Raw genomic sequence first — 24,742 nt, forward strand, 5'->3', positions numbered from 1 at the left:
ATACATTTCTAAACCTGTTTTTCCCTGTCTTGCCTTCACTGCCATTGTACCAGTTACTCCAATTTTAAATTGGCTGGTGTCTTAGTTTCTGATTCCACTAGTGCTAGAGGCAGTCATTCCTGCTACTACAGTATATGGAATAAATACAAGTTGAAGGCAGTTGCTGTGAACTGGTATTAATATGACTAAGCCTGCAGGCAACTGGTACAGTTAAAATGGACCTCCGCTTTTCACCTCAAATGTTGGTTCCGGTAAGAATGCGTGAAAAAGTAGCTAGGAAATTGCTTGTTACGGGGTTGGGGCAACATCTTCCAATGGCTTTGACTGCACTTTGCTTCGCACTAATATGTTTCTTCTAATGAGATGTGATGGCATAAACACTTCAAGAAACACACTGGACTTGCCCCTTCTTAATAGGGCTGCCTGAAAGGGCATACTTCCTGTGTAAGCTGTCATGCCCAGCAAGTTGTGGTCTCCTTGTTAAATCTTTGTTATAAGTTGAATATCTGAGACCCCTGAAAATGGTGAGAGTTAAGTATGATAGCACGTGGTGGTCTGTGTTGTTATTTTACCCTTATCTGAATATATCTGGACTCTTTTGGTTGCGGGTAGGTATGAAATAGCCTGTGTTACTCTATTTTAATCAGATCAGAAAATGCTGAAAACAGGTTTTCCTGTGACCAGAGGGATTTGTGATAGAACACAAATCTGAGAACCAAGAGCTGTTTATTCTGTACTTGGTTTATCACAGCTTCCTTAAGCAACACTGGAGAAGTCACTTAATCTCTCTATTTTTAAAATATGGATACATTGTTTTCTCTTATTGGTTCTCTCTCGTTGTAAACTATGTTCACCTCACAGTTTCCTCAGAATAGGTCGTTTTAGCTTCTTCATAGAATGTGTACTTTTAATCCCATCTTCAGTTTTGTGGAATTGATGAAGCACATTTTCAAGTACAGATTAAAGAAAAACCTATCAATGGGACTAAAGTGTATTTACTAGTATGGTAGTTAATAGCTTTGAAAAAAAGAGTATTTTATTTATAAAAGCGATGCAGCCATCAGAGTATATAATGGAATTCCAGCTCTATGTGTCTGGATGCAATAAAATGTTCTGATACATGGATTCCTGCTCTTCACAATTTCAGTACGTTCTGGCTCATTAGCAGTTAACACAGAGATTAGCGCTTGGCTGGAAGAAAAATATATTCTTAGAGGGATCTAAATTCTTCTCAGATGTATGTACACAACAGTTTGCATTTAACTCAGTCAAAAGTTTGGCGTATTTCAGTGAAGGCAGAATTTAGATCACTGTAATTGGGACTGATTTTTTTCCATATATCTTCGTTCATTTTGTTGGAAGGACACACAGGGTATAAACACGGAGCAGGAGGTATCAGTCTGTGTGAAATTATTCATTTTATTTCTGATACAAGGTTAGCACTGCAGAGATTTGCCAGCAATTTTTCTTTTCCAAAAGGAGGTCAAAAATAATTAAGTCACATCCTTCCTATGCTATGTTTGCAAAATGCTAAGTGCAGCTGCAGCCACGCTAACTCAGTGGGCTTCTGCTAATTTCATCCATCTGGAGGTACTGCAAACTGCTGATCAGAAGACAACTTCTGTTGGCATATTCCATGTTTCCATGAGGAGACTCATCCAACATACATGTGTTAACATAACTTCCACATCAGATACTTACAGGGTTTGAGCTTATGTCTTTCCAAATATATAAATTCACTGTGGAAAAGATGGAGATCACAAAACACAGCATTATATTTCCAGATGAATAGGACATGCGTTATTTATTTTTTTATTTTGTGCTTACTTAATTGCAATAACAAAAGGATTTACTTTGCACTTTAGAATGCGTAATTGACTGACATTTCATGTGGATGTGTTTGCTTCTCCAACTTTATGTCAGTCCCTTCAAGAAACTAAAATAAAAATTCCCTTGTCCCTAATCCTTAACTTTGGAAACTACAGAAAAAGTGATGTTGACAGATCAATAAATGTCTACATGACTCAACTGTTTAAAAGATAGATAAAAAGCAATTTTAAAAAATTCCTGTTCTCTACATGTTCATTTTTTCCATTCAAACACGTTCTAATAAAAATGAAACTACTGTTAAAATGAGGTGTTTTGTTGAAGCATGAAATAGGCTCAGGTTTGCTCGTATCTGCACTAAGTCTATGCATTATGGAATAAAGTGAAGATATCTAACCAATCTCTATCTTTTTTTTCCTCCCCTAGTTAATGGTCTAATGACGCTTGGATTAACAGGTGAGCTTTACTTCTAAAATTCAAACATATATTTTTGTTTTGTTAATGATAGCTATTTATAAAGCACTTCCATTCTCTCTCATTTCAATTAGTCAGCCTTCATGCATTTTTTACAATTGCTGTTGTCCATTGGTTTTATGAACAGACAGTGGCTCAGTGTTTGTAAAGATCAGTCTCAATAGCGATGGTAAAGTTGCAGAATTATTCATAAATTTGAAACCCTTTGGCCAGGGTTTTAGACGGAAATTCTTATGTCATCACATTATTTCAGGAGGTAGATCTTTTTCACAGTATGCATTCTCTCAGAACTTTCTTACAATCTTTTAAACCATTAAAGTTCTGAAGAAATGCAACCAAAAATACCAAGGCCATGGAAAATCCATTTAAACACTCCACTGAGAAGGAGCTGGAGTCAATAACAGTGCACATTACGTAATGAGAAAAAGCTTCTATTCCATTGAACTTATAGGGTTATAAATCAAGTGATAGCTTGCTATTTAGAATAATCAGCCAGGGCAGCTAGCATTGCCTAAATTTTGTAAAAGCATCCCTGCAGAATTCAAGTTGGCAGGCATACATCTATCATATCTGGTTGTGGATTCCTCCCAGTTTTAATATTTATCTGCACATCTACCTTTGGAAGGTATAAATTATAACTGCTAGATGAATTGGTGGGAACACTTTAATAGACAGGGTTTTTAACTATCGTGTTCACTTCTAAAGGACAGAATTACGCTTGCTATATTTCATAACTCTTATCATTTCTATTGCTGGTGATAAATTGTAGTTCTGAATTTTCAAAATGTTGATGAAGTCTTAGTGTCAGCCATAAGAGCTCTTGACAATGAGATGTGAGGAAGTAGGTAGGGTCAGAAGTAATGGGTTTATCCAGATGGTCCCAATTAGTCAGCCGTAGGCATGAAGAGGTTTGTGGCCAGTATGAAATAACAGTCTTAGGGTCTTAGAGGTAAAATAGACTGTCCAATTACAGTCCTGCTGTTTGAGAGTATATGAAAGCAAAGTATTTTGTTGATCAGATATGATGGCTGCCTCTTAGTTGGCACAGGGCATTACTGAGTCAGTGTCTTCTCCAGCTAAAAGAATCAGCTGCTATAGCACGAATTAAATTGGCAAGGCACTCCTACTTGGGCTCTGAAAGAAGAGCTCTGAAGAGTCTCCTTCATGGATTAAGCACTGTAGTGTGCACCTGGTGCTGTTTTACAATCACATGTCTCATTTTGAATGGAGATATTTCAATTTGTAATCAACAACTGCATCACGTTAAGAAGTCTGAAACCAAACATCTTGCTTTTGTTTTGTTGGAATAAATACTAAGGATCTCTACCCCGTTGAGAGTGAGGACTGTATCTGGGTTTTCATCAAATGAAGACTTGCATGCCTTTGACCTTACTTCACTTAACGCTATTTTTTTGCTGACACAACACAAAATCAGGATATAGTTAGAAAGGGGGGAAAAGTTGGGAGGAACCTCGATTTTGTGGTAAAATTTCCCCAGTGACAGCCATAGATTGGTATCACTTGTTGTTTATATAGCAACTGTGAATGAAGTAAATTTTAGATGCTGGAGGAAGAGTTTTGAAAAGGGCAACCATAAAGCAGCTCTTGGTCAGCAGCAAGTCAGATCCTTCTTCCATGGAGGAAGGCAGGATTTCAGGTTATCTGGAGCAGTAGACAAAGAAGCTGAGGTAGGAACAAGGCCACCAGCTCTTTTCAGCAATGATGAGATCCTATTCTCCAAATGTAACTAATACAAGGAAAGGAAATATCTCCTCTGTGCAATGTGGATAGATAAAAATGTTGGTTCAAAAATTGGTGCAAGACCTGGTTCTACATAGATTTTGTTTCTCAAAGATTAAAAAATGGACAAAATGGTCTGTTCTTCCTGGCTTTTCTCTTTTTAAAAAAAAAAAAAAAAAAAAACACACTATTCCTCCAGAACTCTCAAAGGGAGCTATCTGGCACACAGACTTGTTAGGACTGCGGTTTTGTTGAGATGAAATTTTTCTCAAATTTCTGTTGGTTTAAAGAGAAGGTATGCCAATGTTTTCTTCTAACTAGTTTCCTAATTTAATTTAGGGCATTATATTAAATATATTGACAGATACATCTACAAGTAATTTTTAATATTCTCCAAAATGTATACATTTTGTATATAAAAGTGGAATCAAAATAACTGAAATGATAAAGGTAAAGGAAGACATATTCCAAATTGAATTACCTAATCAAAACAGAATGTTTCAGCCTTAGCAAAACTGAGTGCTTCAATTACTCTGAATAAAAATTTTTCAGAATTTTAATTTTATAAGGAATATCAAAATATTGGCTTTATAGATTTATATATATTGCACTTCAGGTGTGGGCTGGATAAGTACTTTTGACTCTGACTCTAAATATTGTCATGGAGTTGCCATTACATATAGCAAAAGGTACAGGCTTGCTCAACACAAGGTTAATTCCTTCTTTCAGAGGAGCTGGATGCTTATAACATTAACATCAGATAACGGCAAATAATTCCATTAATGGATATATTAAGCAAAAATCTTAATTGTGACCATGGGTTTTCAAGCCTTTAGTTGATAAGGTGTACAAATTTTTCTGATAAAGGATATTTATAGTCATATAGTTAGTTCAATGGGACATGACTGTATAAGCTTGAGCAATACTTTCTACACTGAAGGCCTGGGAAGTATATGACCAGCCAGCTCTAGTTAGCTTTTAATTAATGGTGCAGGTGTTCAGTAAGAAGTTAGTAAGGTTAGAAATTCAGTAAGATTAGAAAGGTGACTAGGTAGGTTTCTCTGTGCAAGGCAAGGTATAGTATTTTATACTGAGTTACTTTTTTAATATACATACGTTTTACCTATCAAGTTGTTTAGAAGGTTGAATGTTAGGTCTACAGCAATGTAAGTGGCGGGCAGAATTATGTGAATGAGTTTGTGAAAAATGCATTCATGCCTCTTCTATTTCAATGTTTGGAATTTAAGGTGTTTTTTGACTTTACCTAGGTGCCCGCCACCAGACTAATCTCTGCAATGAATCCCTCATGTTAGAAAAGTTGCCTGCCTGTGGAAAATCCTTTGAAGAAATGATGAAGAAAATAGACTCTAAAAAATGGTGCAACCTGACAGAATTTATCATGTAAGAGTTAGTTTTGGTTTTGATACATTCTCATCTTCCTATAGTGACTATCCTTTAAGAAAATTGATCCCCTCAAATGCCAAGGGCAGCTTAACACCTAGTAACCATGTGTGAGGTCTCTCAAGCAGACTAGTATAAACATGTCTTTATTTTATCTTCACAGGCCAAGTCTGATAAAATTTAGCAATTCTGTTGAGGAAAAGGTTTTGCTCTGCTCGATGTGAAATGTTTGCTGTATTTTGAAGTCAGTGAAGGGAGCGTTTGCCTTAGTTTTCACTTGCCTTCACTTCTGCTTTCGCTTACTACAGCAGTGAAAGTCAGGGTAATGCTTCATAAAGGAATGATTCTGTTAACAATCCTTTCTTTTGCATTTGCTCTCAGAGCACCTTTCACAACAATTTATATGCAGTGCTGCATGGCTATTTTTATCGGTACCTAATGAAAGCCATGGTTTACCATTATCTATAATGCATGTAAAATGTTTGGGTTCCAGATAAATTGAAATCCTCTTGTATTTAGTTCCCACTGCGGAGGGCTAAACTGTCGCTCTTAAATCCCTGCAATATGACCACGTGCTCGCAGAGAGACACCCAGTTCTTGACCCTAAGAGTGCACAAAATAAATCACATTAGTGGAGATTAACTAGTAGGCTAATGAATGCTATTTGGTATAGCTTTTACCTCGGCTATGTTTATATTTACCTTGTATTTCAGTATATTTTATGCAAATGTTACTTAAATCCATTTTTCTGTGAAAGCACTAAAGTAATGTGATTCTAGAATCACACTATTTTATTTTCTTTGTTGGTAGCAATGCAATTTCCTTCTCTGATTTCTTTTTCTATAAGATGACAATATTTCCTGAGGCACAGTTTCAGAAATCTACCTCTTGTGTGAAATTATCCTGTCTAAATGTGAAATGATCTGTTGTGTTGATACTGTTGCAGTTTGTTTTTATGCCTGCCAGATAGCATGGGGAGAGTAAGCACCACCTGTTCTGCTTGAATGACTTAAAACCTGCTAGACTGACAGTAATGAGGGAGGCATTATTATTTTCTGATCTCTATTCTTGTTTTGTGGTTGCTGGAGGTGTTTAAACATCTTTCTCTAAAGCTGCACGCTTCAAACTGTGGTCTGGAGGAAACTCACAGTAATGTGAGCTCGTGCAATTTGTGGCTTTTTTGGCTTCGTGGAGCACCTACTTCTTCAAAGCATGTCTGCTCACGCATAGTGCTTGGTTTTCGGAAGTGCCGAGTACCCTCTACACCAATTGAAATCAGAGGAAACCGCAGGTGTTCGACACTTCAGAAAACTAGGCTCAAGTGAATTAGCTCTGGTGAAATGTGAGCCAGTCTGAACAGATTCTCTTCCTAGATTAGAAACTGCACCGATGCAGTACTCTGGTTTCGGGGCTGCTCCTCAGGTGGGGTAGTCACAGATTAGCCCTTACCGCATCTGTTATAATTTCATTTAGCCCCAGATGTGTCCTTGTCTCATATGAACTCTGATCGTGTCTGCTGTTTAGTATCGCTTGATGTTTTTCATGTGGATTTTAACTGGCTGACCATCAGTAGACACAACAGATAACGAAGGATTGGACCTCTGTGCTGTGTTACAGCAGTTCCCTGTGTTTCTCTGCTACTGACACCTGTATTCAAATGTCTCACCTGTTGATAATGTTTTCACAATCTGACAGCATATTAACCACTTAGATGCTATTCCCTCTTGACACTTTTATTTGCGTGTGCTGGATGACACTACAGCTCAGCTTTTAGATGGTAGCCTGCCTTTAAACACACGGCGCTAGCGTGAAAGCTGCATACGTGCCTCTTCTCCAATTGTGGAGAAAAGCAGGAGGAGGTAAGTCCTTGTTATCCAGCTTGGTCCCTTTGGTACCCTAAGGATGACAATATATTCTTGCTGCCGTCTTTGCTATATGGCCAGATCTAGTTAGAGTGGGCTTTTGAGACAGGAATAGTGCATTGAAATCCTCTTGCTGTGAGTTGTGGAGTGGCTGAAAATGGGCTCTTTGGCTACCTTTCATTGAAGAAACTTGCCAGTCCTGCCCTGAAGGCTCAGACATCAGTACTGGGCGGGGTGTGTTTCATAATGTATCTGGGCAATATAACTGGCATTTCTGCCTATTGTACTCAAAATAATTTATGAACAAAGCAAAGTTACTGCTTTCTTCTCTTTGGGTATGTAGCAGAATGGCCCAAAGAACCTCAAGGGGTGTTGTTCTGATTTTCTAGTACTCTGAATATTTAGAGATATTTATTCTACCTTGCCAAAACTTATTTTTACCATAAACCTGAAGCTATTTACTGTACTCTTAGTCTGTGCTAGAAAGTGATGCAACTGAATGTTTGACAATGCATTTTTTTCCCCTTATTTAATAAGAAATTTAAGAACAAGGTGGGAAAAGAGAGAAATGAATGTGTCATGTTTTTGGAAATGCTGTTAGTACAGAGCTGTTGAAATTCTCTTACCATATAGAAAGCAAACTTCTTTATGTAAGAGTGCAAATCTTGGGGCAAAGAGAAAAACAGTGTTTGTAAATAGGTGAGAAAGAAGATATCCACAAGAAAAGAGGGTGCAGTTTTCAGGGTGCGTATGGAGTTGTATTACAACCTTTGGTGTATTACAGAGTTTAGATTTTGTGCTATACAGAAATATTTAAATGATAGGATAACAGAGTCAGATGTGTTGGAGCCTGACTTTTCTGTGATGGTCATTGCAATTGGAAGTCAGCACTGGGGAAATTATTTCACAGTGTACTAGCAATAAATCAAGAGCAAAACAGGTAGTCCAGATTAACTCTTCCAAAGTGGAGTAAGTGACACTTGAGAGAAGCAGTGGGGAATAAAGTCCTTGAAATGGAGAGCTGATAGTTAGCACGTTGGCTAATTGTATTGTAACTTCCCAGTGAGAGAAGTGAGCAGTGTATGTCACAGTGTTGACATTAAGCCTCTGGATAATACTGAGCTCAAATGATTTTTTTTTTTGAAGCTAAAGACATACTGTTAAAACTAACTATGCATGTTATGGGAAAATCAAGTCCTGTTTTGATTTCTATTTTACTTGCACAATTTCTGATCAAAAAATTGCAATTTCATTCAAGCAGATAGAAGAGTGGTCCTTCAGAACTGAAAAAATTGAGAAGTAATTATTCCTTTACAGTAGTGGAGATGTATCAATGTTCTACAGAAAGCAAAAAATGAATTGCAAAATTCTCATTTTGCATGCCTAAGCTGTGTTTACTCTATATTCCAACATTTTCCCCCTCTTAAGTAGCCAGAAATTGCACTGAAATCTGACAAAGAAATGTGTGTACACCAGAAGAAGTCTTAAAATGCAAGTGCTAATAATTTATTTAATAAATAATTTATTCTTAATTATTATAGTAGGTATGGAGCAATAATTTCAAAATTATAACTCATCTAGTTACAAGTTATCTTCCTCCTTTTGAAGGAAGGACTGAAATTTTCCCCGATATGATCTCCATCATAATTGTGTTTCAATCATAAATTTGAATTCACTGCTGATATCTTGTTCATATTGAGAAGTATCCTTAACTAATGGGATTACTTGCAGTACAGTCAAGGGTACCTACAGGATTCGAAGTATTAGATTCTGCTTTTGTTTAATCAGAGAATGGCAGAGGTTGGAAGGGACCTCTGGAAATCATCTAGCCCAACCCCCAAGATAAAAATAGTTTTTTTTGGTATTAAAAAGGAAAAAGCATAATTACCACAAATTACAAAGGACTGAAGTGTTACCTGAATAATGAATCACATCAGCCTAGAAAGCAGATACTCTAAATAATATTAATGTTATAATACAAACTCTCATTCAAGTATTTTATATTTTTCTCTTTTCCTTTCATATGTGATGATGGTTGTAGCACGTGGGTCAAAGATTATGTACTATCAACAGACGATGGATCATGTACCGTGGGCCATATTAACAAGATTTTCCTCCCAAGTGATAAATGGTCTGTGATGAGTCATTTTAAGTTTGTCTCTACACTTCTACACTAAATGCAGCTGAAGAAGGTTGTATACACTTTCTAGTTTTGGAAAACAGAAGGCTGAGGTTGGGACACACAGTTTGAGAAGGGCCAGCACATTGAACCATCACCCCTTTTGTTCCAGGTGAGCTAGGCCAAGGTCTAATCCACACAATTTGAGTATTTAATGCAGGTGAAGAAACAGGCAGCATTTTGCAAGCCTTGTGCTAAAATTGCTTCAAGAGTTAAAATACTGTATTGGAAGATTCTTCCAGTGTTCAAAGGTGACAGAAGACTCTTGAGTTCTCCTGACTTTCAATTAGCATTAACAACTCACCTTGCCTTTATCCTTTCTGATTGCTCTTCCTCTTTTGTGTCATTTTCATTCCCTGTACCAGAAAATTCCTGCCTGTCTTTAAAGATTATTTTGTCTCAAGAGATCTGCCAGTGTGATGTGCTTTTTTGTTTATAGAATGTGAAATAAAAATGAAACATTTTTTGGAAAAATTATGTTCATTTTCCCCCATATGCAGCATCAGAAAATGCCAGCTTTCTCCAAATGCAGCAGGAAAAATAGTTTATATTTTTGCATCATATATATATATTTTTAAACTTCTTTCTATCACTTGTATTTGAAATTCCATTTCAGAAGAGGGAGAGGAGAGAGAAAAATTTATTTGGGAGTTTATTTGCTGAATCAAGTATTGATCAGGCATTTCTTGTCCAGATTACAAACTTAAGCTTAAGATTTTATTGCACTGTAGAAACTGCACATTTAGTTCTACCTTTAGGAATTTAACTATATTGAGAACAGACATTATGATTTGGCATCATGCTTTTTATGATAAGAATATAGGCTAGTATCTTCCAGCTTGCTGAAGGAACTCTGATGAGACTGAAACACGTAGCTCTTTATTTGGAGTACTCTGATAAATTAAACGAAAAAATGTCATTTCTAGCAGTGGTCACTCAAAATTTAAATATTTAAGCTTGGTAGTATGTAGTCTGCACTGATTCTAAGTCTAGCCTCCTGCAGTAAAAATTAGCCAGCTTGGAACAGGTAGGGGGTTATAACTAATGCAACTTTCTGAGAAGGAAACTTTTTCATACAGTAATTTCTGCATGGCACTCTTCACTTAAAAAGCTCTTGCAAAATTTGGCTCTGTATCTTATATCAAAATATAATTGTTCATGGAGCTCTACTTTTTGTAAAACTGTTTATGGAGGAGTTTTAGCTCTTCCTGGTAAATAGCTATCCTTGATTATGGAATTGTAAATAGCAATTATCTGCTTTCTTTCACTGCTTGACCAAACTGTCACTAGATGGATTTGAGTGACTTCAGTTTGCTCCAACTTAATTATACTGTAAGATTTTCTGACAGCTCTGTTACTTGTTTCTTAACTTTATTCTTAAGAAACTTCAAGGCTGATTATTATTCTTTAAAAAAGCAGCCTTTTGACTGTTTTAAACAGATGATGCTTTCATGTATAGCAACTAGTACTGGAAACCAGCATAAGGTTTTTAGTCCCCACAACTGATCTTGGCCTTGCTGTAAATGTATAACAACCAAATATAAATGTTAAAATTCCATGTAAAGTTTTACAGAAGCACTGTCTGGAGAGTATTTCCCTATTAGTGTATGTATAACATCCTCATTTTTCTGTGAGGACTCATACAGAAGTTAGGACACAAAGACTTTGGGTTAGCTTGTCAGAAAGTATTTGAAAGCTTAACTATATTGGGGTCCAGGTGAGATTTTCAAATATATTAAGTCATTTAGACATCATGAGTTTCAGAGTTTCTTGCTTGGACACCAGAATATGAAGGACAACCAGAAATGCCTAAATGAGATAGACATGTAAAACTTTCAGAATATGGCTGGAGATATTCATTGACAAAAGAGTTGGGGATCAGTTGTTCATAGTTTTGCTGATGATTTCAGGTTATTTGGAAATAGTTCTAAAAGCTAAAATGTGGCTGGGTAACTTAAATGGCAGGAAACTATCATAGTATGCAGGAAGTAAACAAGCAGAGACTGAAGTGTGAGTGAAGGCTATGCAGGGAGTTAATGAAGGCAGATAACCTTTTTGTTCACTAGAAGATTGAAAATTGCAGAAAGCTTTTTATTCTTAATGTGTTTTTTTATTATTAATGTATTATATCCTTAATACTTATTAACAATTGCTAAATATGTAAAATCTGTATTTTTACTACTCTCCACACACCCGTTATTAGCCATCAGGATTTTTTTCATCATGCTCTGTGTGATAAGTCCTGATCTAGTTATAATGGGACTGTAGTTAAGAGGCCAACTATTAATTCCTTGAGGAAGTGATGCGATGAAGATGGGGGTATCCAGAGCAGTTTTACAGGTACCTGAAAAATTTTTGCTTATTGTAGTTGGCTAGATTATTTTCTATCATTAGCTCAGGAAAGGATTTTCCAAAGAACTCTAACTAGATCCTCGAAACAATTTTTCTAGAACAGACAGTCCTCAGACAAATCTCTATCTCTCCCAGCCCTAACCATTATCGAAATATAGAACTGCAATGTGCTAGTTTTTGTTCTCAGTTGCTTGTTAAACTTTTGGCCTGCTCCCAGGCAACAGTATCTCCTCTGTATTCTGTGTCACCATTTTCCATACATTTCAGAGTATTTTGATTAGCGTTTCAGTAATTTTGAGGCCAAAGAGATGGCTGTGGTCATCTAGTCCGCACTGTTGAATAGTACAGGCCACAGAATCCACCCAGTAACTACTATTTTAAACCCCCATAAGAGTGACTGAATAAGTTAAGGGAAGACATTGACTGTTAATTTGTAGATATCAAATGAATACTAATCCATTTCATCTGTAGGTATATTGTTCCATATGGTAACTGCTTTCACTGTTAGAGGAAAATGTGTGCCTTATTTCTAATCAGTGTTTTCCACACTTCACTTTCCAGTAATTATGCCTTCTTACCCCTTTCCCTGATACAGTAAAACTCATTGTTACCAGAAATCCTTTATTCCCATATAAATACATACGAGTCAATTTTAAGTCACTTCTCAGTCTCTCTTTTTTTTTTTTTTTTTTTGGATAAATTAAGATCAGTCTTTCAAAGTCTATCTTGGTAATGTATGTATTCCAGACTTCTTGTACCCTTTGCATGTTTCAGCAGCTTTTCTTTTGAAGAAAGTTTCCCACTATAGATTTGAATGTTGCATCCAGCAGTAGTTTTCATAATATTATATACACACTTAATATTTTTTTCTCTGATCCTACTGAGTATTCAGCATTTTTCTTCTGCCAGAATATGTGTATTTAACACTCTTGGCTGCATAGTAATGCCAGTAATACCAGGAGCATATATTCTACAAACTATGCATGATATTAGGTCCTTCTCAGAGTGACTGGTATGATATATGTTTCTAGAACGATAATCTTGCATTTTCTAGTATTCCATTTAGATGAGTCCATGTTCCTAAGTGATTCACATCAGTCTGTGTACCTGTAACTACATCTTTTCTTCCTGAGCCATTTACGTACTCTCTATATTTTTAGCAAAACCTATTTTGTTTTCCTCACATGCTTGATTAAGATATTAGGTCCTCCTTGGGTGGTGATTCCCTGTTTATCATTAGTTTTCAAGTTACGTTTTTATTTTTAGTTCATGGGCTGCAATGGTTTTTCATAATATTTCATAATATTTTTAACAGAATATTTTAAGACAATTTTTAATAAAACATTCAGTCCTTAAACATCAAAGAACGAAATACAGGGATTATAAGGAAGCAGACAGTATCTGCTCAGGCAAAATTCCCAAAAGATTAATTCGAAAAATCCAGAAGAAATACTACAGACTCCATGTATGCATTTCTGGTTGATTAGCTGCTGTGATGACAAACACTATAGAGGTAAGAAATGTAGATCTACATAGCATGTCAATGCAAAAAGTTTTAGTACTGATTTATACCCAAAAGGATGCATATATAAAGGACTCTGAGTAATTTGAAACTTTTACTTAGTAAGTGATATCAGTTCTTGCTACATTGACTTTAATCTTAGCTATTGGTTAATCCTCCATTGCATATCTTAAAGGCAAAAAGTTATACTACTTTTTTTTCACAAGGGCATCCAGTACCGGCATTCAAAGATAACTTATACAGAAAAATGGCGCAAATTAAGCTACATTATAGTACAACCCAGTCAACCACCCTGACTTTTTCACATCATTATATCTAGATATGAAGTGTATATTAGCCATAAGGCTAATAATGATGCTCTCTGACATTTACAACTATGGAGGAGGCCTACTCTGTTTGCTGACAGACCACCAGACACCTTCTCTGTACAGAAATAGTGGACTTCCTCAATGATTTTGGCTTGTTTAAGTTTTTTCATATTAAAAGTCTTACACTGTAAGAACATAGAAAAATAATCAAGGGATAACTGTTGAAAGAGTGAAGATGACAGTAACATATTTAGCCATAGGACATTTCCCTTCTTTGATTCATCTCTTAGAGTTGATGCTTATTTTACTGAACTACCAGAAGGATCCTGATTTAGGCAAAGGAGGCACATTGTCTGCCTGGTGCGCTGGACACCAAATGCCAGTAAAGAATGTGTCCCTACCACCACTGCTAAAGCAAATACATAATGACATCAAAATAGAGGGCAAGATGCTGCTTGACTCTGGACAGTGACAGATATAGTAAAGAGCATTGCTCTATCTATGAGCAGAGCTGACCAGTCTCCCTCCGATGCAGTTCAGGAGAAGTGAGCCCAGAAAGTAATCTTCCTTCATAGACATTCCTTTCAAGAAAGAGAAAGGGATACCTACATGTTTTGTACATCTTATATTCTCTTGCTGCACGTTTATTCAGTTGTGTCCTTACACATCTGGTCATGCCAACAGTCCTCTCTTAATCTGAGTTCCCACATAAGCATGCCAGCTTGGAGTTCATTGTCTAAGAATTGTATCTCCAAACCAGTTTCTCATGCAAACAAAGCAAACTGGCATGTTTTTCTGCAGCTAAATTGATAAATGCAATAACTGTTAATAATTCAAGATACAAAAAAATAGTGCTGAGTTTCAGTTCTGGGTGTTTGAGTCCAATAACCAGTTCCGGAAGGGAGAGACCAGCCCCAGGAAAATGTATTTGCTGTTGGACTGAAATTGAGAAATGTAGGGTTTGATTGTTATCTTTGTCCTCTGATTTCATCACGTATCATCTATTCTAGTGTAAGGTGTTCTATTATTTCCAGGCTACATTGCTAGTGCAACAGTCATCTTGCAAGTGTATAAAGTCACATACCTGTTACCCAGGGGAACTCCCAGCCAATCATTCTGCGTTTGCCAGCCAAGCAATAACTGTGAATTGAAAGGCTGAGAGTGAAATGACGACTTATGTTTTGGCAGAGTGTTCTGGCAGAGTAATGCGTGTAATGAGAAGAACTGGTTTCTCTATTTTGGTGAAAGAATTAATTTGTAATAGTGCAGTCCCTGCACTAATTGCATAATAATGCACTCCCTGCATTTCTTTCTATCTCATCAAGCTTGTCTTTGTTGCCCAGAGATCCCCTCATGTTGCTGTGGGAGAATGGCTGTGTGACACGCTGGTCTGTGATTCCTGGAAGATGTTAGAATTCTTATTTTTCTGCATAGTCAAATTTGGGACCTTACCAGAAGAGGAAAGGGCAAGACCTGTCTTTAGCTATATGTCCAGAGCTAATTCACATCACTGTAAATGTTTATGTATCTGGTGGAATTCTGTTTTGTTATGAGCATGATCTGAGAATTTGTTCCCACACTGACCAATCATTTTATTTTTTGTACAGCCTCAGTGTAGCTTTCCCAGAACCTTTTAAATCAAAATGAATTATATAAGCAGAAGCTTCAATCATATTGAAAACGATAAAGGAGATCCTCCCATGTTTTGTAAAGGTTTTCAAAGATCTGGAAAAGAAATTAGCGAAAAAGATGTGTATGCCTAGAGCCAAATTTGATCTGATCTTTTAGAAAAATATCCTAAAGTCATTTCTCAATTTTAAAGTCAATGGGAGTTTTGCCTGTATTACAATTTCAACTAACTAAACTAATTATAAAAGCTAGTAGTTTGCAAAGGAACGTGGTCAAATATTAAAGAAAAGAAAGCTAGATGACATTAAGATCAGTTGGAAAAAAAAATTGCAAAAGAAACACAGTGCAAACCAAGGTGAAATTATGTCTCCAGTTCTTAAAGCTTTGAACTAATAACCTCTAATGTCTGACTGTGTTATAAGAGCCCTCCAAACTGACTCATTTTCTTGGTCAGTTGTGTAGGTTTTTTCTTCTTGCTCATTGACTGCTGCAGGAAGTCTGATCTAGACCCTGATCGGTGATTATCCAGGTGCTAATATCAGAACATCTGTAGAAGAGAAGCATACAGTGAAAATATCAGAGAAGCCACGGGGTTTGTTTTGCAGCTAAGGTGAGGCAATGATTGATATGTAGATAACTTTTTCCTGTGATGACATATCTCACAGTTAGAAAATATATAGCTTCGGCTTATTCTTTTCAACGCTATCAGTGAAGCCTAAATTCTGGGTTCTGGAACGTGATTTTCTGGCATGAAAGACAGAAGGAAACAAAGTTCAGTTAAAAAGGAGCATGGTATTAATAAAGATGAGCTTTTGAAACACTTTGTGCTCTTCTTTCAGTGTGGAGTGTTGGTTCTGGTCTGGCATAGACTGGGCACTTACATGCCTGTAACTAATGTTCGCGAGGCTCCTCTGAACATGAAGAGCCAGTTAATAGGCAACACTAGCTAGTGGGTCCTGAGGTGGAACTGGGGCTGCCTGGAGCTGGACTTTTGAGTAGCCGGCACACTAGGATTTCAGATCCAGAGTAGTCCTGGTTAAAGGAAGTCTCACTCTTCCCCAGTTGTGCCATGTGGGGGTATGTGTGTGCATTAGGATTTATATTCAGGTAGACAGACATTGGTTGTGCCTTACTTTAGACAAAGTCGTGGTAAAACACTGCAAACGAGGAATGTGCTTGCACAACAAAAGCTTGCTGTCTTGTTGCCTGGTCTCCAGATTATTTATGGAATGTTTTTGAATAACTTTCTGTATGTGTTTGAAGAGTAAACTTTTTTTTCCCTGAAGATTTACTGGGGAATCGAACCAAAACTCCTTATTTAGCTTGCTGTAACCCCTTCCAGATTTGTCAGCCCAGGCTTTGTAGAAGAAAATGTTCTTCATTAGCTTAGCGTCCTTGTGAAGGAAGGTTTTAGAAACGTGCGCTTTAGGTGGCCCCATGTCTGTATGATTTTTTTTTTTTACAGTAAAGTGTTTGAGGCTCAGGTATGGAGAAACAGGGACTGTTGTGCTAGGATGCTAGCTAGCGTTGTGTGTGTGTGTGTGTTTTTTTTTTTTTTTTTAATAGGCTGGTCCTGCCCAGTTGTTTTATGTTATGATGAATACAGATAGAAGCAAGTAGCATGGGAACACAAACTTTGCCAGTAAAAGCAAATGTGTTTTTTTTAGCAACATGCTAAGTGGGGGCACAGCTATCCAGAATTATTCCTGGGTGTGGTGAAATGTAGAGCATTACTCTTGCATGTGTCAGGAGCAGTGCTGAATTGGAGAAAGACAGCCTCCACCCTTTGAATCCTCCAAGTGCTCTTGGCATTGTGAGCCTACCTGACATCTGTCTTCCTCTGGGCTTCCCATATAGTTCTACTTGCTGCATTTTTGAAATTCTCAATGAAGTTTAAATTCTGATCATTATCCTTTCCCTTTGCCTCCTTCTTATTCACCTCTTCAAATATCAAAACTTACAGTAACTGTATATTAAAAAATCCTTCTAAAAACTCCTAGAGGGCATGGTAGCAGTGACAAACAGGCTGGTACTAATTACCCCCAAAAACCTATTATTTTTCCTCTGTGATTCATGCCTTTCTTTTCAAAAGCAAAGAAAAGTAACTTATAAATCAGTGCGGTGCTAGCAAATAAAATAATGGAAAAGAATGTCATATTTGAACAATTGTGTTGCCATCATGCTGGTGGCTGACAATACCAATTTTTTATTGCAAGAAGAATGTTTGCCATGTATTATTTTAAAAATTGAAAATAAAAGAACCCTACTGCTTGTGGGAAATCTCACTAGTTTGCCAGATGCAGGGCCATGCTGAAAATTTGTACATCACCTGCTGTTTGGAATTAGCCATTCTAGCTACAAAGTAAATGTGAAGTTCATGTTAAGACACAGCTTTTCCCTGAATGAGGCTATATTAGAATATTTTTAAGAGGAACTGCATTTCAGGTGAATCTCCATTAGTTTCATATCTAATATACTTGCTTTGTTTCTATATTGTACAGATGAGAGTATGTTCTGTTGAATGTGAATAAAGTGGTCACTTAGAATGCAGAGACCAGGATTCTTTATCAAGCTAACAGCAAGAATAGTCCATTTATTAGCACATAATTGCTTTCTTCCTAATAGACACAGAGGCTGAAATATGGTTACTTAGTACAGTTATACTTTTTCTCCTTAATATACAGGTGGGGGAAAGATACTTTATAATACAGTAGACTATGACTGTTAGACAAATTATTTCAGCCAACAAAATGTCCACAGGAATATTAATAGGCATCCATTTTTTTCATAAATAGAGGATTTCTTTGGAATAGTGACTGTTTCACTCCCACAGTTGTGCAGGAACTGTAGACCCAAGTCCCTCCTTGGCACTTCTGAATATAAGCCATGTGTTTTCAAATTACAAGGCAGTGTCACAAGGTGAACATGCAGCACTGAGTGGTTATATTTTTTAGTTATTCCCCACAATTGTTTGTTGAATTCTATAGGAGTCTCTAGTTTTGTTCTAATTTTGGATGGTTAGGATTTAAGTAAGTGGCTTACAGAATCACAGAATAGTTGGGGTTGTCAGAGACCTCTAGAAATCAGCTCTTCCAACCCCCCTGCTCAAGCAGAGTCAGGTAGAGTAGGTTGCCTCGGACCGTGTCCAGATGGGTTTTGACCCTCTCCAAGGATAGAGGCTCCACAAGCTCTCCAGGCAACCTTTTACAATGTTCAACCACCCTGACAGTAAGGAAGTGTTCTCTTGTGTTCACATAGAATTTATTGAGTGTTCCAGTTCATGCCCATTTCCTCTTGCCCTACTACTGGGCACTGCTGAGAAGAGTCTGGCCCCCATCCTCTTGACACCCTCTCATCAGGTATTTATACACATTGATAAGAGCATCCCTGAACCTTCTCTTCTCTAGGCTAAATAGTCCCTGCTTTCTCATGTAACAGCTCCTCTGGTCCGTTAATTGTCTTTGTGGCCTTTGCTGAGCTTGCTCTGGTAACTCCCTGTCTTTCTAGTACTAGGGAGCCCAGAACTGGACACAGCACTCCAGCTGTGTGTCAACAGTGCTGAGTAGAGAAGAATCCCTTCCCTCTACATGCTGGTTATGCTCTTCCTAATACAGCCCAGGATGCTGCTGGCATGTTTTGCCACACGGGCACACTGGTGGCTTATGTTTAACTTCTTGTCTGCTAGGGCTCCCATGTCCTTCTCTGCAAAGCTGCTCTTGAGCTGGTTGTCTCCCAGCCTGCACGTTCCTTTGTTGAACTTCATGAGTTTCCTCTCTGCTCGTTTCTCCAGCCTGTTGATGTCCCTCTGAATAGTAGTGCAACGTCTGGTGTATCAGCTACTCCTCCCAGTTTTGTGCCATCTGTGAAGTTGTTGAGGGTGCATTAGCTCCCATCTTCCAGATCATCAAGGAAGATAGTAAAGAGTAATGGTCCTCGTGTTGACGCCTGATCAGTGACCATTAGTCACTGATCTCCAGCTGGACTTTGTGCTGCTGATCACAACTCTCTGAGCCTGGCAGTTCAACCAGTTTTCAGTCCACCTCATTGACTACTTACCTAGCCCACGCTTTGTCAGTTTGTCTATGAGGATGTTATAGGAGACAGTGTCAAAAGCTTTGCTGAAGTCAAGGTAAATAACATCTACTGCTCCCCCCTTATCCATCACGCTAGTCATCTCACAGAAGGCTGTCAGGTTGGTTGAGCATAATTTCCCCTTTGTAAATCCATGTTGACTACTCCCATTCACCTTCCTGTCTTCATGTGTCTGGAAACATTCCCCAGGATTAGTTACTCGGTCACCTTCCCAGGGATTGAGGTGAGGCTGACCTGCTTGCAGTTCCCTGGATCCTCTTTTTTGCCCTCCTTTAAGATAGGAGTGACATTTATTTTCTTCCAGTCCTCAGGAACCTCTTCTCATTGCCTCGACCTTTCAAAGATAAATGAGAGTGGCTTTGCAATGACATTGGCCAGCTCCATCAGCACTTGCAGGTGCATCCCTTCAGGGCTATGCTTGGGGTAATTCCACTTCAGCCCAGTTTTGTTGATGAAGAGGTCCTTTCTGCTTACATCAACCCAGACCCTTTGACTGCTAGCCCCTCCCCCCACACCATTTCCTTCCTTAATCGTTATCTCCCACCCTTGTCATTCCCAGTTTATGTGGAATCAGTTAAAAGTCTTTTGATAGAAGTCATTACTGTGAAAATGAAATCCCTGTTTGATAATTCCAGATGAGATGCTGAATAGGCATATGGCTTTGAATACTTATTTCTAATTTTTTTAATCTTTAGTGCAAAGTTATGGGAATGCATACCTAAATCAGTCTGCTGTGGCCCCTTTACAAGATGCAGAAAGGTAGCAACATTTGTGAATATCAAACTTTTAATTTCTATGCTAAATATGACTTCTGAATTTTAATGATATATTAAGAACACTGCTATTTATGAACCTCTGAAAACCTACAGACCATTTTGCTTATAAGCACAAGACTATCGCTTTGTTCTGCAGCATGTTGTAGAGACAGCTATGCTACAAACTAAGCCTTACCAGTTTTTCATCTGATGCTAATTTGCGGGGTTTGCAGGTTCAGACACTGAGAGATCTCACTTTTTGCAAAAAAATTGCTTTGAAGAGCTACTCTGAGACCATTAAATGGGTTGAACAAATAGGATAAAGGCAAATTGGCCAATCTTTTGGGAAACTGCTGAATTAACACACAGACTTCCAAGAGCTCAGATTTGGTGAACTGAAACAACGTCATTAGTTATTTATACCAAAACACACATTGTAATTCCAGTCTACAGAAGCTTTAACTCAGGAAAACTGTTCCTGAGGAATGGGGAGAAGAGCAAATGATTGAAGTACGTTCTTCAAGGATAACTTTTTCTTGTTAAACCACTGGAGAGGCTCTGGTTCTGACATTGACATGACACAGTCATCGTTATCACAAAACGGTGTTCTCTTGCTGTCCGTTCTCAGTCTCTTCAAGGTTAGTGAAGAATCAGACCTTCCTGTTCTTCCATTTAAATAGACTTTTGCAAATTTTTATGAAAGGTTTAACTCATATAGAAAAGAGAGGGATCTTCTGAGCTTGCTACTAAGGAAGAAAAAGAGAAAGCACTCTTCATCAGTAATAGGGGAAATCTCATTGATTCTTAATATCAGATTTGTTTTTCAAGTGTTTTTTTTCCAGCAGTTTTTGACATTTGCATTTATTTGGTCATTATTTCTTTAACAAAAAAAAGTGAAATCCGATACTTCCTGTTTACCCATGTAAATATTGATAATTTCTTCTTAAGACTTTGAGAGAGTTTTCTATACTGGTGAAGTTAAGGTCAGCAGAAGTCACCAGTTATGTTTCTGTATTAGCAAGGCTGCTGTAGGACAAGCTGATGTGTGTCACAGTAGAGGCCTCTGACTAATGGCTGGTAGCTTGCACTTGCAAATTTGGATCAGTATGTTGGTGCTTTCTTTACCAAATCAATTAACAAATAGTGCAGGATGGAAGAATACAATAATCCTAATGAGTAAAATTGCTTGCAAAGAGAATGTGAACCATGCAGAACTGATGTTGGAAAGCACTGCCTAATGAAATCTCCTGTCTGTCAGCTGGTATGCCCTTTCAACAGCTTGCATGGCCTATTTGAATTTTATTATGGCAAGATCAGTAACAGAAAACAATCTTCATGGAGCTTATTAGGAAAGATCATATTTAAGTATAAGCAATATGTAAAATGTTTGTCTAAATTTTTTTGGTGGTAAAATCATACAACATAACTGATAGACTGGTATCAATTATGTAATACAACTATCAAGCACAGTGTATTTTTAGAGGCAGTGAAAATGAAAAAGGAAATCTGTTATGAAAATGAATACTTGATACAAACTTTTGTGGTTCTTCTGTTTTGTTTTGCAAGACAGTTTCTACATTCTTGTTTTCTGAATGAATCAATCATGAATATATAATAACCCAGATGAACTCAGTAGAGGCAAAAAAATGAGTTTCTTTGCTTCAAGCTACATGTGGTATTAGTCATGTGGTTAACTGTTGACAGCACAATGAGGTATGAATTAATACTACCCATTTGCTCTGTATTCAGGGTCCTGTTTCAATTATAGAAGTTTATTATATAATGATACTTTTTAAAAAAGTATTTTACATGGTTAATTGACAAGGCTCTGGCATTTCTATTTACCCTTGCAAAACAATATATAGCAGTGTTGGAAAGTTGTTCTCAGACAAGAAATGCAGTGTTCTGCATTCTTAGAGATTAGTCATCTCTTTCAGGCTCTTTTAGAGTTTGCAAAGGGAAGATATGTTGCTGGATTCATTGATGAACTTGATGACGATGTATGAAATGGCTGAAATGCTCAGGAAAAATGATACCTAAGGGTACAGTAGCTTCATAAAATTAAGGATCTTTTTTCCATGATAAGAGCTGAATGTATGAAGAAGAGTAGAAAGAACAAAGTATAAAGAGTAGAAAAAACAAAGGTCCCGAAGACGTAGTACTTAACTAAGTACTCCATTCTTTTCAGCTTTCAAGGAGTGGATATTTTATATTTCTCTTGGGTACACAAATTGTGGGATTGTGAGTTAATCACTGAGCATTAGTCTGAATTTTTCTCTAAGCAAATAGATTAAGAAGCAGAATAATCTTTAAATGGTCTGTTATGTATAATTTATCACATTGTGCTGTAGTTTATCATGTGGATTTTTGCATCATATTCTTGGGGAGTACGTTATACCTAATTCATATCTAGGCTGACAGGTAGTATACAGGTGTTAGGTATGAATGTTATTAATTATAAAAAAAATAGGTTCAAAAATAGTTGTATCTATTTTCACCTACAAGTAAGATTTTTTTTTTCTGCTTTTGACTGTTGACATGCAAGGAACAATTTTTTTTTTTTTTTTTTTTTTTTTTACATTCAGAGTGAAAATAAGCCTATGATTTCTTTTCATCAACCAAAAACCAATTGGATAAGGCTCAGAAAGTAAATATACTGCTTCACCACTTGCAGTACTTAAACATTAACAAAAGCCCATAATAGCTTTCTTATGGCAGGGGTTAGTAATCTCTTTCACAGGTGATGGGCTATATTACACTGCTTTTTCTCAAATTAAGGTAGAGCTTAGCAGGACCCAGTTTACGGCTGTTGCCGTAAACACAGCAGTGTCAGGAGCTGAAAACCAGCTGTTTCCCGCAGATGAATCTCAAAAAGATGCCATGTCTTCCTGCTCCTGACCTGGAGCCAATTTTTTTGAATGTCATTCAACATCTCCTGCCATAGTATTTTTTGCACCTGCTTAAGAGGTTGCTGACCTGTCCTGAAGGAATTCCAGGAAGTGCTGTACATTCACATCTTCCATAAACAAATATGGAGAAGGGGTAGGGACTTTTGGGCCTGGCATCTGCTTCAATTTGTCTGTGTGAGATGTCACAACAGATTAGAGAACCCACTCAGTGCAACAAGAAGTTACTTAAGAAGAAGGTATGTGTCTCTACTGCCATGAGTAACTGTTTTTCTTGCATTTGGAATAAATTGCAGTGGGGAGAGATTATGATGACTGGAGGAGAAATATGGATAATATGAAAAGGATATTAGTGTTCTATTAAGTATTTACTAGAGTGTTTGTATACAGTACCCTTAACAGAAAAAAAAAAAATCCACCTCTGATGTAAAAGGTGTACAGCCTGTGCCTTCAAAACTCATGTTCAAATACAACCTTGTCCTTAAATAGTAGCTAAGCAGTACTTTTCTAGGTGCAACTCTGCCTCCTTCATTTTTCATGAATTTTAGCCTTGTTTATGAATTGTCCAGGGACAGAATGGATTTTTTAAGAATATGTTTGTTATTCAGAACTGCAGAAATCATCTGCTCATTAACTAGTCTAGTAGATTATATGATTTGAAGTTTAAGATCTATAATTAGTCACCTGATTTCTGACTCTCATTACTTCATTTCTGATTGGAGCAGAAAACAACTAGCACTCACCTCCCAGAACAAATGGGTTTTGTAATTACAAGAATTTTATCTGCATATGTGAAATCCATTTTCTGTGAATAATCAGACAAAATCTCTGGTTTTTTGAATGCTCACAAAAATTAAGTAAAGATGTAAAAATTATGGTGGAAAATTCTACTTAGAAGCACATGAATTATTTTTTTATTTTAGTTTTTTTTCATTCTGTGTATATGCACCAGTAGATATTTCTCAAAGTATAAACCTGGTTGACCTCTGATTTATATTTCACAGCTGGATATCATCATATATTTCTCTCCCTTGTTTCCACTTTAAGAAATGATGCTGTGGAGTTCTAAAGGGCTGGGGCTACTTCAGGCTAAGTGGAGTCTAATAACAACTTCCACTCCCTCAGATGACACTTTAATATCCTTTTAAAAATAGGATCTGAAGCAGTTGTTTTTAGATGAAAGCTGAATGAATGAGGAGGGCTTCCACTTATTTTATTGTTTCTTTTCCTCTGAGTTTTTATCTCCTGGTTAGAAACATGACTAAGTTCACAGGTGCCTTTTTGGAATTGCTGTTGGGAGTCTCAGCTGTGTAGTACTGATATGGATAAGAGCCAGATTTTTTTCTGCTTGCGTGTCCGCTTGGCTCAGCTAGGTGGAAAGAAAACTGGAGATGACTAGTTCAGAGTAGTACTGGGCTGAGGATGGCTCTTCCCTCTGGAATCCAGCTCCTCCCCAGATGCTAGAGGACTGGATTGAAGCAGGTTGAGTGTTATGTTTTGGAGGCAGTAAGCCATTATCCTTAGCAGACTTGAGGAGGTGAATGAACAAAGTCACTGATGCATCTGGAAGAAAGCTGACTTGTCTTGTGAAATGGCTAATGTTAATGACCAACCTGAACACCAGCATGTAACTAGCGCACTTGCACTTCAGCTGATTGGAGCAAAGACTCTGCAAACAAGTGGTGACTGTAATGG

At 37.3% G+C, this 24,742-nt stretch overlaps 1 protein-coding gene across 7 annotated transcripts in view; it reads left to right on the top strand.

Moving 5' to 3' along the window:
- The window catches only part of RAMP3 (receptor activity modifying protein 3), a 98,100-nt gene that overhangs the window by 56,177 nt on the left and 17,181 nt on the right, over positions 1-24,742 (top strand). For 5 of the 7 annotated variants that reach the window (XM_068936071.1, XM_068936068.1, XM_068936069.1 and 2 more), the window contains 2 exons: positions 2,254-2,283; positions 5,310-5,442. In XM_068936071.1, coding sequence (XP_068792172.1) covers positions 2,265-2,283; positions 5,310-5,442 — 152 coding nt within the window. In that variant the 5' untranslated portion in view covers positions 2,254-2,264. Of the gene's footprint in view, positions 1-2,253; positions 2,284-5,309; positions 5,443-15,008; positions 15,178-15,748; positions 15,905-24,742 lie in introns of those variants that run through there. The other 2 variants (XR_011139775.1, XR_011139774.1) reach the window with 2 other exon arrangements.

Source organism: Struthio camelus, chromosome 2 (genome assembly GCF_040807025.1).
Source record: "Struthio camelus isolate bStrCam1 chromosome 2, bStrCam1.hap1, whole genome shotgun sequence".
In the NCBI taxonomy this organism is placed as follows: Eukaryota; Metazoa; Chordata; class Aves; order Struthioniformes; family Struthionidae; genus Struthio; species Struthio camelus.